Source organism: Danio rerio, chromosome 5 (genome assembly GCF_052040795.2).
Source record: "Danio rerio strain M-AB ecotype USA chromosome 5, GRCz13ab, whole genome shotgun sequence".
NCBI classification, from domain to species: Eukaryota; Metazoa; Chordata; class Actinopteri; order Cypriniformes; family Danionidae; genus Danio; species Danio rerio.
The window spans coordinates 53,844,035-53,862,302 of NC_141025.1; the positions used below are offsets into that span (position 1 = coordinate 53,844,035).

The 18,268-nt window shown below is 41.4% G+C and overlaps 2 protein-coding genes across 3 annotated transcripts in view; both read left to right on the forward strand.

Annotated features, from left to right (window-relative positions):
- The window catches only part of LOC147844367 (uncharacterized), a 768,760-nt gene that overhangs the window by 749,915 nt on the left and 577 nt on the right, over positions 1-18,268 (forward strand). The window lies entirely within an intron of this gene.
- Positions 1-18,268, forward strand: part of adgrv1 (adhesion G protein-coupled receptor V1) — a 269,966-nt gene that overhangs the window by 119,832 nt on the left and 131,866 nt on the right. For both annotated transcript variants that reach the window (NM_001001845.3, XM_087251637.1), the window contains 13 exon segments: positions 2,076-2,251; positions 3,065-3,192; positions 3,270-3,439; positions 4,488-4,634; positions 5,047-5,127; positions 5,221-5,485; positions 5,603-5,725; positions 7,785-8,007; positions 8,102-8,306; positions 10,203-10,349; positions 10,653-10,908; positions 11,144-11,346; positions 12,646-12,822. In NM_001001845.3, coding sequence (NP_001001845.2) covers positions 2,076-2,251; positions 3,065-3,192; positions 3,270-3,439; positions 4,488-4,634; positions 5,047-5,127; positions 5,221-5,485; positions 5,603-5,725; positions 7,785-8,007; positions 8,102-8,306; positions 10,203-10,349; positions 10,653-10,908; positions 11,144-11,346; positions 12,646-12,822 — 2,301 coding nt within the window.

Here is an 18,268-nt window from a genome sequence, read left to right on the forward strand (position 1 = left end):
AGTGTGATATTCAGAGAGGCAATTGCAGATTAGGAATGAAAATCCTAACTTTCATACGCATAAAATTGTACTAATTCATATAAATTGGCCACTTTTCTGATTTCAGTGGTCTCTCGTTATTCACAAGAGTTACGTTCTAAAAGAAACCTGCAATAGGTGAAATACGCAAAGTAGTCAAGCTTTATAGACTATTATTATAATAGTAATTATTACTATTATAAGTAGTCTATTATTATAGACATTTTAAGGCTGTAAAACCCCCTACTACACTCTTTATACACTTTTCTCAGACAGGCATTAACGTTTTCAAACGTTTCTCTCCTTTAAACACTCTCTAAGTTCAGACTTTCAATAAAAAAAAAAAAGTCCAGTATTGTAGAATGAAAGCAAAGATCAAAACCATCAGATCAAAAAAGATTAAAAAAAAAGTCGTCAGGCGCAAACATTCATCGCTGTCAGCAATAGGTTCATAAAGCTTTTTTGCTTTTTTGTGGATGATGTTGGCATCCAACATAATGTTCTTTCTTCTGCAGTCACACAAAACTAAAGCACACTCCATCCTTAAGGGGCTCACACACTGTGGTGCGGCAGAAATATGAGCCATGTTCTGAGTCATAACTGGGCACCGCAAACAGCCACCAACTTGCGGCACAAGTGTGCATACCCTGATATAAATCTTTGTTTACAGTTCTAAAATTCATGGTGCTGCGCATCTGATGTGTGACCCCCTTTACGATTGTCTTTCTGCTTACAGTTTGAACTCTTTTGCATTCTTGTTGAAACTCACACTGATAGCAGTTGAAGCGAAGTTTTTTGGCAAGCTGAGTGCATTCTGTTAAAAAAATCGAAACACTGTGCATCTATATATATATTTTTATCATTTCAGAAAATGTTGCACAGACAGGTTCAAAGCTCTTGAATGCTTTACTTCAGTTATGCTTTACAACTGCAGAGTATTTGGGCCTTTTTTCAATAAATGATCGCGACAGGATAACAAGAGATGGAAAAAAAAAAAAAACTGCTGATGCTTTGAATTAGACTGACTTCTATTCATCTATTGATCTATGTCCATAAAAATAAACAACCTAACCTTAACCCTAAAGGTAAAACAGTAAAAACACTCTAAATCTGTTGAAACACATCGATCTCTAGGCAGTTTGGTTTGTAGCTGGACATTATTGAAGTTCGCTGACAGGAACACTGAACAGCTGTTCACTTCTGAAACACCACAGAGTCTCGCTAGATCCTCCTGTACAGATACGCATCAGTTATAAAATGCTCACCAGACGTTAATTTGGACAACTAAGCGGATATTTTAAAGTGTTCACACAAAGAGAGCAGCCATAGCCATATCACACTGTTTTTAGACATTATATACCAGGGGTCACCAATCCTGGTCCTGGAGGGCCGGTGTCTCTGCAGGGTTTAACTCCATCTTGCCTCATCACACCTGTCTTGATGTTTCAAGTATACCAAGTGAGACCTTGATTAGCTCGTTCAGGTGTGTTTGATTAGGGTTAGCGCTAAAATCTGCAGGACACTGGCCCTCCAGGAACAACTTTGGTGACCACTGTTATATACTGTATCAATTAAATATATTCAGTGAGAAACACAAGGGCCAACTAATGTGACTTATGCATCAAAGATAATACAAAGAAAAAGAAAAGAACATTATGAATGTGTCTGTCGATGTTGGTTGGTGTGATGTTGGTTTTATTTTATTGAATTCTTTATCTTAATGCTCTCTAGATTATGTTATTTTGGGTACTTTTAGGTGCCAGTTGTTAATATATGCATTGGTAAAATGACAGTACATTCTAGAATCATTGGTTTCAATTATGAATCATGATTTGTAATCATGATCATGTAATCATGATTTTGATCATTCCTCATACAAATAAACATATGCATGTAAAATGAATCAGTCATAATGTTTTTGGTCTATTTAAATTTCTCCCTTATTTGGTAAATAGTAAACATACTGTATTATCACACATCTTATAGCACACTGCTCTGTTTATGTTAAGACATTACAACCAGCAGTTTGTCAATTGAATCTCACTTTTGTTTTTTAGACGTTGGAGATCTGGGCTGTTCTGGATGCCGAGCCGGAAATGAATGAGACTTTCACAGTGACTCTTTCCAACCCTACAGGAGGTGCTCGACTGGGGGTCTCACTGCAGACATTCATCACCGTCCTGGAGAACCAGGCTCCTCTAGGCCTTTTTAGAATATCACCATCAATCAATAGGTACATTCACAGACCTTCTGAAACAGATGTTAACCTACTGTTACACACAGTAGTAACGGGTCGTTCTTGAATGAAAAAAAGTATTCTCAGGGAATGATTCATTCATTCCAGCATGTGCACATTGTGCAGGTGGAGGAAAAGATTAGTTTCTTTTTCAAGTCTTCAGCCTGGTTTAAGTAATTTGTTCTTCACATGAAAGACATAAGCCTATCATATGCAGTCAGAGCTGCAAAACATTTGACTCATTTATATTTCGAGCTCTTTGATTTTTGAGCTATTCGTTCATCAGGTGAAAGACACAAACATATCCTATGCAGTTAGAGCAAGAATCTTATTTGTTCCATTCATCTCTCAAGTAATCGGGTTTGAGTCATTCCTATTTGACACGTTACTATTTTGGGGCACTAAAATGGCGCCTTGCTTACACATATTTTGATAAATTTAACAAAATGACTTGAAAAAAGATTCATTCATTTTGCTCAGGGGTCTCAAACTCAATTTACCTGGGGGTCGCCGGAGGCTGAGTCTGGGTGAGACTGGGCCGCATGGTAGGTTCGTTTAACTCCACACACAACACTGTAAAGTGGCATACGTATCAAACTCTTGGGCCGCAATGACATAAAACTTTCAAATTAAAAGTCGGGGCCACAAAATATCATGCTGTGGGTCGCATTTCTCCTGCGGGTCGTGACTTTGAGACCCCTGATCTTGCTGAACGAGACTCAATGATTTCAGTTGGTAAAATGATTCAAACTTCCCATCACTAACTCACAGACCATATCATCTGCTGTACTGTATGTGTGTGTTCTCCAGGACTCTGGACACCATGACAGTGGAGGAGCGTATGGGCACTGTGTTCCTGACTGTGTCCCGCAGTAACGGGCTGGAGTCTGCAGTCAGCGTGGAGTGGGAGACCCGGTCAGGAACAGCATTTGGCATGAGTAAGAAACTGAACCAGTGAGTTTAATTAAGTGGATTGAAAAACTGAATGACTGTTGATTGTCTGCTATATTCATAGGGGGAGAGCAGCCAGTCTTGGCCGTATATCAGTCTATCAGGGACAGTTTTGCGTCAGTCTGGTGTTCAGTGCCAAGTGAGGACGCCGCCTTGGTGCTGAGGCTGATCAAAGGCCTAACTCAAAACCAGACTGTACTCTACAAGTGGCAGGGCGTCTTTGTGCCCGTGGAGGTATGCTTTTAATTCACTTAAAACTCTTGGAAGAAAATGCATTTGAAATGCTGATACTTGCTTGTTCTTATGCAAAACAGCTGTACACTCTATAATGCCATTCATTCATTCATTCATTCATTCATTCATTCATTCATTCATTCATTCATTCATTCATTCATTCATTCATTCATTCATTCATTCATTCATTCATTCATTCATTCATTCATTCATTCATATTTTCGTTGTATTAAGTTCTGTTTAGTTTTAGCCACAATGAAATTGTACAGTGTTATTTAATGTGAGGAAAATGTATTTACTTATTTATTTAAATGCTTGAGATGCAATCAAAGTCTGTATAATGTATTGGGTTCAGATTGAAACAATAGAAATATTACTTGAATGTTTTTTTGTTTTTTTTTCCCCAAAGTTTTTATTTATTTATTTTTTTTTTACTAATATAAAAAAAATGTTGTGATCATTAGCTTCCAAGGTTATGGATGATGATTTTTGTTACCATAATATTACTGCATTTGACTAATTAATTTTTTTTTTTTTTTTTTTACTAGTTATTTAATTTAATTTATTTTTTTTAAATGAAGAAATCCATGTTTTGTAGATATTTTTTTGTATTTATGCTTTAGTGTTTTGTCAGTAGGTGCACATATAAATGCTTGTTACTAAAAGTTAATTAACAAATTATTACTAATAGGTATAATTAATACTTAAATTTATTTAAGGACATATTTGTTTTCTATTTTTTGTTCTGTTATGTTTTTTTTTTTTCTCTGCTTTTTTACCAGGTCAAAACTGTTTCTTTTCTTATTAATTTAATTTGATTTAATTTAATTTAATTTAATTTAATTTTATTTTATTTTATTTTATTTTATTTTATTTTATTTTATTTTATTTTATTTTATTTTATTTTATTTTATTTTATTTTATTTATTTATTTATTTTTTGTATGTGTAAATGTTCTGGTTATCTAATCAGTTTCCTAATTTCAACTTCCAATTTCCAATTTTCTAATTCAATTAATTTTCCCTCTTCTTCGTTCTGATTCTTACAGTTTGTCAGCATCCAGAATCCCAAATCGTGTGTGGGCTTTACAGTCAATGGCTCCAGCTATGTGGCAGTTTCTCATGCAGACAACACTGTGTCATTAACCACCAACATCAGTTTATTTCGCATTCAGGCAGATCTTAATCTTACTCTAGTGAGTATGCTGCTGATTCCATCTTTTCTTCAGCTGCCATCAACATTATAACTACATATGAAGAGTTCAGATGCAAAAACCTCTAAATGCCGTATGACATTTTCTCCTAAAATAAGCATCTCCTAAAAAAAGCATTTTTTTTTCTTTTTTCCTATGTTTATGTTTAGCTATTTTTATTTAAAGACAATGAAAATAACTTATCTGTCACTATAAAAGTAAAATTACTGAGCCTACATACAAGAGTCTGAGAAAATGTTTAATTTTTAAAGAAAATATCAAATGGCATTTAGAGGTTTTTGCATCTGAACTCTTCATATGTGGTTACCCTGTGTAAGTACTGTATAGAATAAAGTATACTATCTCTCACTTTCAAATGTGTTGACTTTTTCGTATATTGTTCAATGTTCTGTAGGAGCAGACTTTTACTGTGAGCGGTTTCAGTGTCAAACACTTCTCCACAGATCTCAAGCAGTATTTGATAGCTTCAAGTGAGGTAAACTCAATCGGCCATGTGAAATAATATCTAGGAGTTTTACATTGGGAAAAAAAAAAGACATAAAAATGACATAATTTTCTTTGTCCTAAGATATTTGTGTGGAACAGAGGCTCATTCTTCCTTCATCAAAGTCTGGAGTTGCAAGACATCATCGCAGCTGTACCTTTCAGACAAGGCAGCAGCAACGTACAGCACCTGGCAGTTTGTCGAAACAGAACATCAGCAGCCTGTTTTATCTACCAGTGGACTGATGGACGTTTCCAAAATCCCCAACCGTTAGCACTCAACACCCAGGTCAAGCAAGTGGAATCGCATCAAATGGGAGGAGACACTTTCCTTTTTATTGTTACCGAAGGTAATAGTCATATGAAGTCTGTTTTAGTTCAAGAACAATCAATTTGGGGTCCAAAAAATGTGTTGTTTTCATTCACGTTGTTTTTTATTTATTTATTTGTTTGTTTTTTATATAAAGGTCTAAACCCAGCATGTGAAGTGTTTCTGTGGGGCTCTCAGCAGACTGTTTTCCAGCAGACACAGTCTATTCTAGTTCCAGGCCTCTTTTCAGTCCATCCCTTTACCACACCTTCAGGAATATGTGAGTTGCTAGAAAATATTCTGTTTTCTGAAGCAATGCCATTCATATTATTGGATTTTTACTTTTGTAATTAGAAACTATAAATAGCTATTTCTTGAAGGGACATTTACTTGAAGGGACGTGTACAGCATAACTGCCTTATACTACAGTTGAAGTCAGAATTATTAGGCCCCCTGAATTGTTAGACTCCTGTTTATTTTTCCCCTTATTTCTGTTTAATGGAGAGAAGATTTTTTTTTAACTCATTTCTATTAGCTGATTTATTTTATCTTTGCCATGATGACAGTAAATAATATTTGACTCCATATTTTCCAAGACACTTCTATACAGCTTAAAGTGACATTTAAAGGCTTAACTGGGTTAATTAGGTTAACCAGGCAGGTTAGGGTAATTAGTGTGTGTGTATATATATATATATACACACACACACATACACACACACACACACACACACACACACACACACACACATATATATATATATATATATATATATATATATATATATATATATATATATATATATATATATATATATATATATATATATATATATATATATATTTATATATATATATATGTGTGTGTGTGTGTGTGTGTGTGTGTGTATGTGTGTGTGTGTATATATATATATATACACACACACTAATTACCCTAACCTGCCTGGTTAACCTAATATATATATATATATATTCTGACAGTTGAGGTCAGAATTATTAGCCCCCCTTAAAATTTGTTTTTCTCTTTTAAACATTTCCCAAATGATGTTTAACAGAGCAAAACCAATTTCAAAGTCTGATAATATTTTTTCTTCTGAAGAAAGTCTTATTTGAGTTATTATGGCGTGAATAAAAGCATATATATATATATATATATATATATATATATATATATATATATATATATATATATATATATATATATATATATATATATATATATATATATATATATATATATATATATATATTGTATTATTTTTTATTTTTTTTTACTGTATGCTTTTTCAGATATGCTGATTATTCTACAAACATGGTTGGTTTCTAATTAAAGGGATTGTACACCCAAAAATCAAAATGTACTCACTGTCTACAGATTCTCAAAGGCTTTAACACCTTTATGAGTATCCTTTTTTCTCTTGAACACAAAATACGGTATTTTGAAAAATGTTAGAAAACTGTAACCATTTACTTCCATTGTAGCAAAAACAAATACTATGGAAGTCAGTTGTTATAGATTTCCAACATTTTTCAAAATAACTTCTTTTGGGTTTAACAGAGAAAAAAAGAAAAGAAGTTTTGTGGCAAGTGAAGGGTGAAGTTTTTTTTTTTTTTTTTTTTGGTGAAGTATCCCTTTAAGTGTTCCTTCTAAACACACAACCCTATCCATCAAACTTTTAGCCTAAATGCCTACTAATGCAGATAAAGTAAACATAAATACCCTAACAATTCAAGATGCAGCAAAAATGTCGCCGTGCAATTACAAGCAACTTTTAAGGCTTTCATAATTAAAGTGAAATACAAAAATAGAGTGTCCGAACACAACTTAGCAGTACATTTACATCTGCTCACACTGCATCGGATTATACACACATTTCCATTGAGCTTATGAATAGAGGAGCCAATCAAGGACATTTAGACATCACCAGTGAAAATACCAGAGCTTTGTTGTCTTGCTACTTGACATTTGTTTCCATTCTCTTATCAAAAACAGATATTTTACTTTTTTGGTCAATGGTAATCCTAATAATAGCATGGAAGTAAATTAAGCTTTCGTGAGCTGAAAAACATTAAATCAACATATTTAAAAAGTATTTGCAAACTAAAATCACATTTATTTATGGATCTGACACTTGTAATCCCAAACAATTAAAAATTAAGAATAACGAAGCACTTCACATCACTAGAATTGCAATATTATACTGGCTCGTTAGCAAGTCTATCTATAGGCCATATGTGATTCACAGTGTCAGAAGTTAGTAACATAACTTCTGAAATATACAACTTATAAGAAATATACAGCATTAGAAATTAGATTGACCAGTTTCTTTGTTTTCTAGCTCACCTACTACTTGCTGGTGTAAATGGATCAGCCCTGTACTCATGGAGATCTGAACTTCGGCAGTTTGCAGAAATGCTCAAGTCTGCATCTGCCCAAGAGTTCCTTTATCTCCCAGTTCCTTCTATCAATTCCACCAAGAGTCTCATCTTAGCCAGTGGAAAATCCAGTTCATTGGTTTATGAGCTGACCTCAGTGTCCAACCAATCTGACTTCATCCCCAGGTATGTTACAATCGCTTTGTATGCAGTTTTGCATTCTTTATGTTAGGTTATTCTGTAATGTACTTCCGTTCTCATACATATTTTATATCCTCAGTTCGGGAGAGCTGTTTTTCCAGCCTGGGGTGCAAGAGCTGGAAATAGCAGTGAATGTGATTGACGAAGATGTTCCTGAAGAGGAAGAACATTTCCGTGTCAGCCTCAAAAACCCCAAAGGAGGAGCTGAGATTGGTTTTCGTGGTCAAGTGACCTTCTTCATCCCAGCTAATGATGACACTTATGGAATTATAGGGTTTTCACAGGTATTATGAATCAAAATAACGTGTATGGTTCAGAGACAGTTTTATATGAATATGCATCTCACATTGTTTCTTAAAGGGACAGTTTGCTCAAAAATGAAAATTCTGTTTCAATTCACTCACCGTTTGCTTTTTTAAAACTTTTATGTGTTTATTTCTGTTAAACACAAGGAATATATTTTATTTATTTGTTTTTTTCTACTTTGGAAGTTGATGGTTATAGGTTTTCAACATTCTTTAACTTATAATTTTAGTGTTTGCAGAAGAAATAAACTTATAAAGGTTTGGAACCACTTGAGGGTTAATTTTAATTTTTGGGTGAACTATCCCTTTAATACAGGCATTCCTAAAGTGGGGGTGTGGATTCCTAGGGGGTCATGAGACAATGAGTAGGGTGACTTGATGATTTTAAAAAATCTCATATATGTTATTAAACGATTACTCATCATTTTCTTTTCAGCTTAGTCCCTTTGTTAATCCGGGGTCGCCACAGCGGAATGAATCACTAACTTATCCAGAACATGTTTAATGTAGCAGTCACCTATTAAACTATTAAAATTACCGTATTTTATCCACAACCTACAGAGAACAAAATAGTATTTAAAAGTTATATAAAAAAAACAAACCCATGCAAATAAAAAACATCAGCTTTTCAATGTTTTTTTCCTTTGGATTGCGGCCCCTGAGGTTATTATTAACAACACAGCATTAGGATTAGTTGCAGCAGATTGATTTTACGACACAATGTTTAACTTTGATACCTTTGTCACATCCGTACATTAAAAATAAAGGCCAGAACTGAACATAAAGAATAATCTGTAAATGAAGGTCTCCAAAAATAAACAAAATAGTTGTGCTATAAACATTGCCTCTTTAAGAGAGGTTGATATTAAACTGAATGAATGATGACTATAAAAAATGATGTGGTCGTTAGACTGTAACACTTTTTTGTGTTGTCAGTATGCTTGTGTTTATATAGTTCCTATTGGTGTGGGAGAGTTGTTGTTTGCAATGTTTGTATGTTTATAACCACCTCCGAGCATAGTTGGGGTTGCGAGTCATTGGAATTGTTATTTTGGGGGTCAAGTTTGGAAACCCCTGCTTTAATATGACAAAACATTTAATGAATAAAATTAATTGCCTAAACATAGAATAAATAGTATTATAGTGTACTTAAAAACAAAACAAAAAAAAACAAAAGCATTGTTGTTTTAGCTATTGAATGATTGGAACTAAATTTAAACCTTTCTTTGCATCTTCATTCATTTCTTTCTTTCTTTCTTTCTTTCTTTCTTTCTTTCTTTCTTTCTTTCTTTTGTTTGTTTGTTCTTTTATTTGTTCATTCGTTATTTTGTTCGTTCCTTTTGTTCATTTATTTGTTTGTTCATTCATTTGTTTGTTTAGTTGTTTGTTTGTTTTTTGTTTATTTTTTCGTTTGTTAGTTCGTTCGCCTCTTTCTTTCTTTCTTTCTTTCTTTCTTTCTTTCTTTCTTTCTTTCTTTCTTTCTTTCTTTCTTTCTTTCTTATCATTATTATTATTATTATTATTATTATTATTATTATTATTGTTGTTAATCAATCAATCAATCAATAAATCGATTGATTAATTATTATTATTATTATTATTATTAATAATAATAATAATAATAATAATAATAATAATAATAATAATAATAATGATAATAATAATTAATAGATTATTTATTTATTTAATTAGTTTTAACTGTATCTCTATCTCCCAAATCTTAGAAAAAGTAGTCACTTTAAAATAAATAAATAAATAAATACATTTTTGTTGTATGTCTTTTTTTGTCATGAGGCAGACTTTTCACAATATAATACATTATTCTATGAACAACCTAGTTTGAATAATTTTGTAAACTACTCTATTTGTATACAGAACTCTTTAATGCGGGAGGTGGAAGAGCTGCAGTCTGATAATCCTGTATCTCTAAGCATCGAGAGGAGAAGAGGCAGGTTTGGCAGACTAACTGTACACTGGAGCGCCTACGGAAGTCTGGATGACATTTTTCCCACTTCAGGAGTGGTGAGAGCTGCTTGTCTTCCATGTGTTTTCTCTTTTCAGTTACTTTTAGTAATAATATTTGTCTGAAATGCGTATTTAAAATAGAACATTGTGAATTACAGAGTACCAAAATACGAAATCGCAGCTCTAACTATAATGGGCCATTTATAGCAGTTACAAATATGTACAACAGATCATTTTATAAAGAAAATGTAGTATTTAAAAACGTTCAAATTGAGACATCAGAATGTCAACATACAACCACAAAGTACAATGAATTACAGACTTGTTTATTCCAGACCTCTCTTTTTGTTCCTGATGTAGGTGACATTTTCTGAGAGCCAGGCTGTGGCTACCATCTCATTGAATGTGTTAGCTGACGACATTCCAGAGTTGGCAGAAAAAGTCACCATTGTTCTGACCAAAGTCACAACAATAGGGATAATTGATCCATCCAGAGGAGCTTCGATTGACTATCAACGCGCCCAAGCCAACCTTACCATCAGAGCCAATGGTTCACCCTATGGAGTCATTGGCTGGCACCTTGATTCTCAGTACTTCATCACACCAGAACCTCAAAGTAATCCATCTGTTTTCATGTATCATTTAAACATTTGCAATAATTAATATATTCAGCAGCATATGGATAGCTAGCATAGCCAATATTTTTCAGGATTTCATGTAATTCTAATGACCAAGACGTAATATCTACATATTTTCTAGTCACATGCTAGTCACATAATTACCTCATTCATAGCAATATGACATATTTGTGTGATGTGAACAATTACAGATTTTATTCTTTTCACTTTTAGAGAGCCCAAGCAATATTACACTAAGTATTGTGAGAGATCAAGGATCATCTGGGAATGTATTAGTCTACTACTCCACCAAACCGGCCCTCCACCTGCTACCACTTAACCAGGCTAGCGGAGGTACCGACTATGTAGCCAAAGAGGCGACAGTCGTCATGATGGAGAACGCTACTGTTGTTTTGGTGTTCTTAACCATCCTCCCGGTAAGTACCATAACCCAATTGGTCTGATTATTGGGATGCCATACAGCGGGGTTCTCAAAGTCAAAATGGCAGAGGGCCATTGACATGACTGACGACTCATAGAAGAGCCATTTTAACATTTAAGGACAAGAAAATTGTTGAAATCGGATGTAATTGATGCATCTTATGACAACGGTCATGACAACGTCATTTTGACATCCTTGTAAAAAATCATTATTGTAAAATTTGTTGGTGTCAATTTGTGTTGTTCATTTTATCTAGAAACTGCATTTAAATGTATGTAATAGCACATATTTCCAATAACCTTGTGTTGCATAAAACAGTCAGTACCCTCACAGTTAGTCTCAGGTCAGTCAGTCTGAGGACACACTGTGCTGAAGCTGATGAGGAGACGGACTGACCTCCTGCTGCATACAACACTAGCCAAAAGCCACTTACTATCACCACCACACAAACCCACACATCTTTTTTTCTTCCAGTTTGCTCTTGGAACAGCTCATGTATTGCAAATTGCTGTGGTCGTTAGATATTTCTGTATATTGTTCAGCCTCAGAAGCCACATGTTGAGTCTGTTTGGGCTGAAAGTTTAGCAGTCAGACTGCCAACATAAATCAGCATGTTCTCAGAACTGTACAAACTGTACAGAAGCTGATTAGATAGTGTTTTGGAATCTGGTAAATAAAATGAACTTGTCTAAATGCTGTACTGTATGTGACATGCTTGTATATAGGATTGAACATACTATCTTAGGAAAATATGATTAATCCAGCGTCACGGTGGCGCATTGGGTAGCACAATCGCCTCACAGCAAGAAGGTCGCTGGTTCGAGCTCCGGCTGGGTCATTTGGCATTTCTGTGTGAAGTTTGCATGTTCTCCCTGTGTTGACCTGGATTTCTTCCTGGTGCTCCGGTTTCACCCACAGTCCAAAGACATGTGCTATAGGTGAATTGAATTGTGTATGTGTGTGAATGAAAGAGTGTATGGCTGTTTCCCAGTGATGGGCTGCAGCTGGAAGGGCGTCCGCTGCGTAAAACACATGCTGAATAAGTTGGCAGTTTATTCCGCTGTGGCGACCCCAGATTAATAAAGGGAATAAGCCAAAAATAAAATGAATGAATGAATGAATGAATGAACAAACTGACTTTAAAGAGATTCATTTATCTTGCTGAATGAGACTCAATGATTCGAGTAGGTAAAATGATTCAAGATTTCCAACTCACTAAAGGGACTAAGCCAAAAAGTAAATGAATGAATGAATATGATTAATCCCTGGATGGTTTGTGTGTGTTTGTTCTTAGGATGATATCCCTGAACTAGCGGAGACATTTCTTGTAAACATCACTCGAGTTGAAGTGTTGGGTGGAGACACCGGAGCAGCTCAACCCAGTGTGAAGAGGCCTGGTTTGGAAATAGCCGAGGTCACCATCCAAGAAAATGATGATCCTAGAGGAGTCCTCAGTTTCAATGTCTCAAAGGTCAGTTTGGTATTTACTGTATTTCTCCTAACCCATTTAAGCCCACCGGCAACTACTGTATAGCTGCCGAAGTTCATAGTTGCCATTTTCCTTTTATAAGTCATTTTCTACATGTTATTCATGTTTCATTTCTCAATGACTTGCAAGCAAATCTAAATAAAAGATTTCAAGAAAGGAACAAAGGAATTTATTTACTTTCTTTTACATGAGGCCTTCAACTTCCTATCTCTAAATTCAGGATTAAAAATAGGTGCAAACCCTCCCAAATAAAGACATAGTTCATGTTAATACAAATATTTTTTTTCTCACAAATGTATACCAACATAATCATGAAGACCTCTAGATTCATCCATATGAAACAGATCTTTCAAGAGATCTATAGTTTGTTGTATACTTTGTCAAAAGTTCAAGCGGAAACTAAGGTTCCCCTTCGGTTGGGGAACTTCAGTGCCATGAATGGGAGGATTCGGATCAGAAGCCGCTTATCTGGAGAGTATTGAACGGGCCAATGAATGAAATTAATTGGCAGCGTAAGCTTGCGCAGGTGTGCGACATCTGCAATTATCTCAGCATAAAAGCACACCTGAAGCCAGCAGACGCCATCCTTTTCGCTTCAGATCCTTTCTGAGTGAGTCGATGAGGGTTCCTCTTGCTGATCAGCACTTCAGAGCGAACGAGTGTGTCTCCCGGTCCAGAGTGGGTCTTCGCGGTGGCAGACGGTCGAGCTGGGTTTCTCCCTTGCCTGCGGTTCTTTGGGTCCGGTCCTCCAGAGCGGTGCGTATAGTTGCAAACTTTCCTAAAAGAGCAACACAGTCGTGCAGCACGTCCTTTTCAGGATGGCGCTCCGACTGTGCGTTTCTGGATGCGGGGGTTTCCTGGCTCCGGATGATGGACACGATCACTGCATTGCATGTTTGGGGGTCCAGCATGTTAATGCGGTGCTCGCGGGCGGTTCATGTCGTCATTGCGATGCCATGACCGTTGCACAGCTAAGATTGCGGCTTTCGCAAGAGAGCGAGCCACCCCAGTTGCCTCCTGTTCTAAAAAAGCAGCGGGCGCTCAGGCAGATCTGAGGGTTTCAGCGGGAGATAATCCGCCGCCCACGGGCTCGCGGACCTCTCGCTCCTCACGGCGCTCCATCCAAGCTTTGGGTAGTGGGAGTGATCCGTCTAACCAGATGGTAGCTCTCACACTCGCTGACACCGGAGATCAGATGTCCTCCGCGGCATCGGAGGGTGGGCTTTCACTGTCCGACGAAGATCCGGACCCGCTCGCCCCCTCTGGGCAGGTGAGCGCTGTCAAATCGGATCCTGAAGCGGACATGTTAGCCGTGCTTTCCCGGGCTGCTTCGGCCGTGGGGTTGGAGATGGTTTATCCCCCAGCTCCGCGGCCGGACCGACTAGATGGGTGCTACGTAGAGGACCAGAAGGCTAAGCCTTCGAAGCCTCTCGTCCCCTTCTTCCCGGAAGTGCACAGTAGGCTCACGCAGTCTTGGAGGGCACCTTTCTCTGCCCGTGCTGCGTGTGCCTCCGCCCTCACCGCCCTTGACGGCGGAGCTGCCAGGGGGTATGAGGCGATCCCGTCAGTGGAGCGCGCTATCGCGGTCAATCTTTGTCCGCGCGGCGCCTCTACGTGGCGGGGTTTGCCCCGCCTCCCGTCCAAAGCCTGTAGGTTGTCTGCCTCCCTCGGAGCCAGAGCTTATAAGGCTGCGGGCCAGGCTGCTTCTGCTTTGCACGCGATGGCCACCTACCAGCGCTACCAAGCGCAGGCGCTGGCCGAGCTGCACGAGGGCGGGTCCAACCCAAGCTTATTACATGAGCTGCGCACCGCGACCGACTATGCTCTTCGGACTACTAAGTCCGCCGCGTGTGCACTGGGGAGGACGATGTCCACACTTGTGGTTCAGGAACGCCACCTCTGGCTAAACCTGGCCGATATGCGCGATGTTGACAAAGTTCGCTTTCTTGACTCGCCCATATCCCAGGCTGGCCTGTTCGGCGACACCGTCGGTGAATTCACCCAGGAATTCAAGGCGGTGAAAGAGCAGTCGGATGCGATGGGCAATGTCATCTATCGGCGTGGCCGTAAGCCCGCTCCGCCCGCCGAGCCATCCACCTCCGCTGTTCCTCGCCGAGGGCGCCCGCCAACGAGTGCTGCCCCGCCCCCGCCTGCGCCTCCGGCCAAGCGGGCGCGGCGTACACCTCGAAAGCAGGCAGCCCCTCCTGCCCAGGGCGCCGTTAAGTCCGGTAAACGGACCGCGAAGCGTCCCTGAGACAGGCCATCCGGAGAAGAGGAAACTTGCTCTTTCCCCGCTGGAGGGCGGGGCCCCGATAACAACGGTACTTTTCAGTGCCACCAAAACATCAGTAAAAGAGCACTTTTTCCCTTCCCCGGATGTGACTGCACGAGTTCTGCCAGTCCGGAACGCGCTGCCTTCCGGCTCGCAGACTCTACGTGCTTCGCCAGTGGCTCACGAGCGCTGGGGGGACGGTCTCCCTTCCCTCAGCCCTCCAGCCCCCTCTCCGGAGTCAGGGTGCGGAGCCAGAGCGAATCGCTCTCCTCCAGCTCTTCCGCGGGACCCTCGTGCTTCCCGGATCAGCACACCCACTCCGCGCTGCCCCACCGCTGGTACGTCAGCGATTGTAGCGATGACTCCATTAGCGAGGGCTCTGCCTGCCTGGTTAGCGCGGGCCAGCCCCTCGCGGTGGCTCATACGCACAATCAGACTCGGTTACGCGATTCAGTTCGCGAAACGGCCCCCCAAGTTTACGGGCGTGTATTTCTCCAGGGTCAACCCCCTGTCCGCCCCTGTCTTGCGAGAGGAGATTGCTGCCCTCCTGGCGAAGGGTGCAATCGAGCCGGTTCCTCCAGCCGAGATGGAGAGTGGGTTTTACAGCCCATACTTCATCGTACCCAAAAAGAGCGGTGGGTCACGGCCAATCCTAGATCTGCGCGTTTTGAACCGCTGTCTGCACAGGCTGCCGTTCAGAATGCTCACGCAGAGGGGCATTTTCCAATGCGTTCGTCCTCAGGATTGGTTTGCAGCCATAGACCTGAAGGACGCGTATTTCCATGTCTCCATTCTTCCACGCCACCGCCAATTTCTGCGGTTTGCGTTCGAGGGTCGAGCGTGGCAGTACAAGGTCCTCCCCTTCGGGCTCTCTCTGTCTCCGCGGGTCTTCACCAAACTCGCGGAGGGTGCCCTAGCGCCCCTTCGGCTCGCGGGCATTCGCATACTCAATTATCTCGACGACTGGCTGATTTTAGCCCACTCGCGGGAGCAATTGATTATGCACAGGGACAAGGTGCTTCGGCATCTCCGCCTACTGGGGCTTCAGGTCAACCGAGAAAAGAGCAAACTCGCCCCCGTGCAGAGGATTTCTTTTCTCGGGATGGAGCTGGACTCGATCACCATGGTAGCGCACCTCTCAGAGGAACGCGCTCGCCTGTTGCTGAACTGTCTGAGGGAGCTCGACAGCAAACTAGTGGTCCCACTGAAGTTCTTTCAGAGGCTCCTGGGGCATATGGCATCCGCAGCCGCCGTCACGCCGCTCGGGTTGCTCCATATGAGACTACTTCAGCACTGGCTTCACGATCGGGTCCCCAGACGCGCATGGCACGCGGGCACACACCGGGTCTCGGTTACTGCGCTGTGTCGCCGCGCCCTCAGCCCTTGGAACGACCCCTCGTTCCTACAGGCCGGTGTGCCTCTAGGACAGGCGTCCTGCCATGTTGTTGTTTCAACAGACGCTTCCAACACGGGTTGGGGGGGCCGTGTGTCGCGGGCATGCGGCTGCGGGCCTCTGGAAGGGTGCCCAGCTGCATTGGCATATCAATCGCCTAGAGCTGTTGGCAGTGTTCCTCGCTCTCCACCGCTTTTTACCGGTGCTGGAGCGGCAACACGTGCTGGTCAGGACAGACAGTATGGCGGCGGCGGCGTATATTAACCGCATGGGGGGTATGCGCTCTCGCCGCATGTCTCAGCTCGCCCGCCGTCTGCTCCTCTGGAGTCACCCGCGGCTGAAATCGCTGCGCGCCATTCACGTCCCAGGCACGCTCAATCGTGCAGCCGATGCGCTCTTACGACAGCTGTTACGCCCTGGAGAATGGAGACTCCACCCCGAGTCTGTTCAGCTGATATGGGCGCGATTCGGGGAGGCCCAGATCGATCTGTTTGCTTCCCCCGAGAACGCTCACTGCCAGTTGTTTTTTTCCCTGACCGAGGGCTCTCTCGGCACGGATGCACTGGCCCACAGCTGGCCTCGGGGCATGCGCAAGTATGCGTTTCCCCCAGTGAGCCTGCTCGCGCAGTTTCTGTGCAAGGTCAGGGAGGACGAGGAACAGGTTCTGCTAGTTGCGCCCCTTGGCCCGACCGGATCTGGATATCAGAGCTCTCACTCCTCGCGACGGCCCTCCCCTGGCGGATCCCTTTGAGAGAGGACCTACTCTCTCAGGGACAGGGCACCATCTGGCACCCTCGCCCCGATCTTTGGAACCTCCACGTGTGGTCCCTAGACGCGAGGAAGACTTAGGTAACCTACCGACTGCGGTGGTTAATACCATCACTCAGGCTAGAGCCCCCTCCACGAGGCGCGCCTACGCCCTGAAGTGGAGTCTATTCACTGAATGGTGCGTCTCTCGCAGAGAAGACCCCCGAAATTGCCAGATTAGTGTTGTGCTCTCTTTCCTTCAAGAGAAGTTGGACAGCAGGCTGTCGCCCTCCACTCTCAAGGTTTACGTGGCCGCCATCTCCGCTTATCATAGCGCGGTAGCTGGCGGCACCGTGGGAAAGCATAACCTGGTCATCCAGTTCCTTAGGGGTGCTAGGCGAATTAATCCATCTCGCCCCCCTCTCATGCCCTCTTGGGATCTCGCCCTCGTTCTCACGAGTCTGCGATCCGATCCCTTTGAGCCACTCGAATCAGTATCTCTAAGATTTCTGTCCCTGAAGACAGCTCTGCTGGTTGCGTTGGCCTCCATCAAGAGGGTCGGGGACCTGGAGGCATTTTCGGTCAGTGACTCGTGCCTGGAATTCGGGCCGGATTACTCTCACGTCGTCCTGAGACCCCGCCCCGGTTATATGCCCAAGGTTCCTACCACCCCCTTTAGAGATCAGGTAGTGAACCTGCAAGCGCTGCCCCCGGAGGAGGCAGACCCAGCCCTTTCTTTACTTTGTCCAGTTCGCGCTCTGCGCATTTATGTGGACCGTACTCAGAATTTTAGATCATCTGAGCAGCTCTTTGTCTGTTATGGCGGTCGGCAGCAGGGAAGTGCCGTATCAAAACAAAGATTATCCCACTGGATTGTGGATGCCATTTCACTCGCTTATTCGAGTCGAGGTCAGCCGTGTCCCCCGGGAGTACGTGCACACTCCACTCGGAGCGTTGCATCCTCTTGGGCGCGTGCACGCGGCGCCTCTCTAACAGAAATCTGTAGAGCTGCGGGC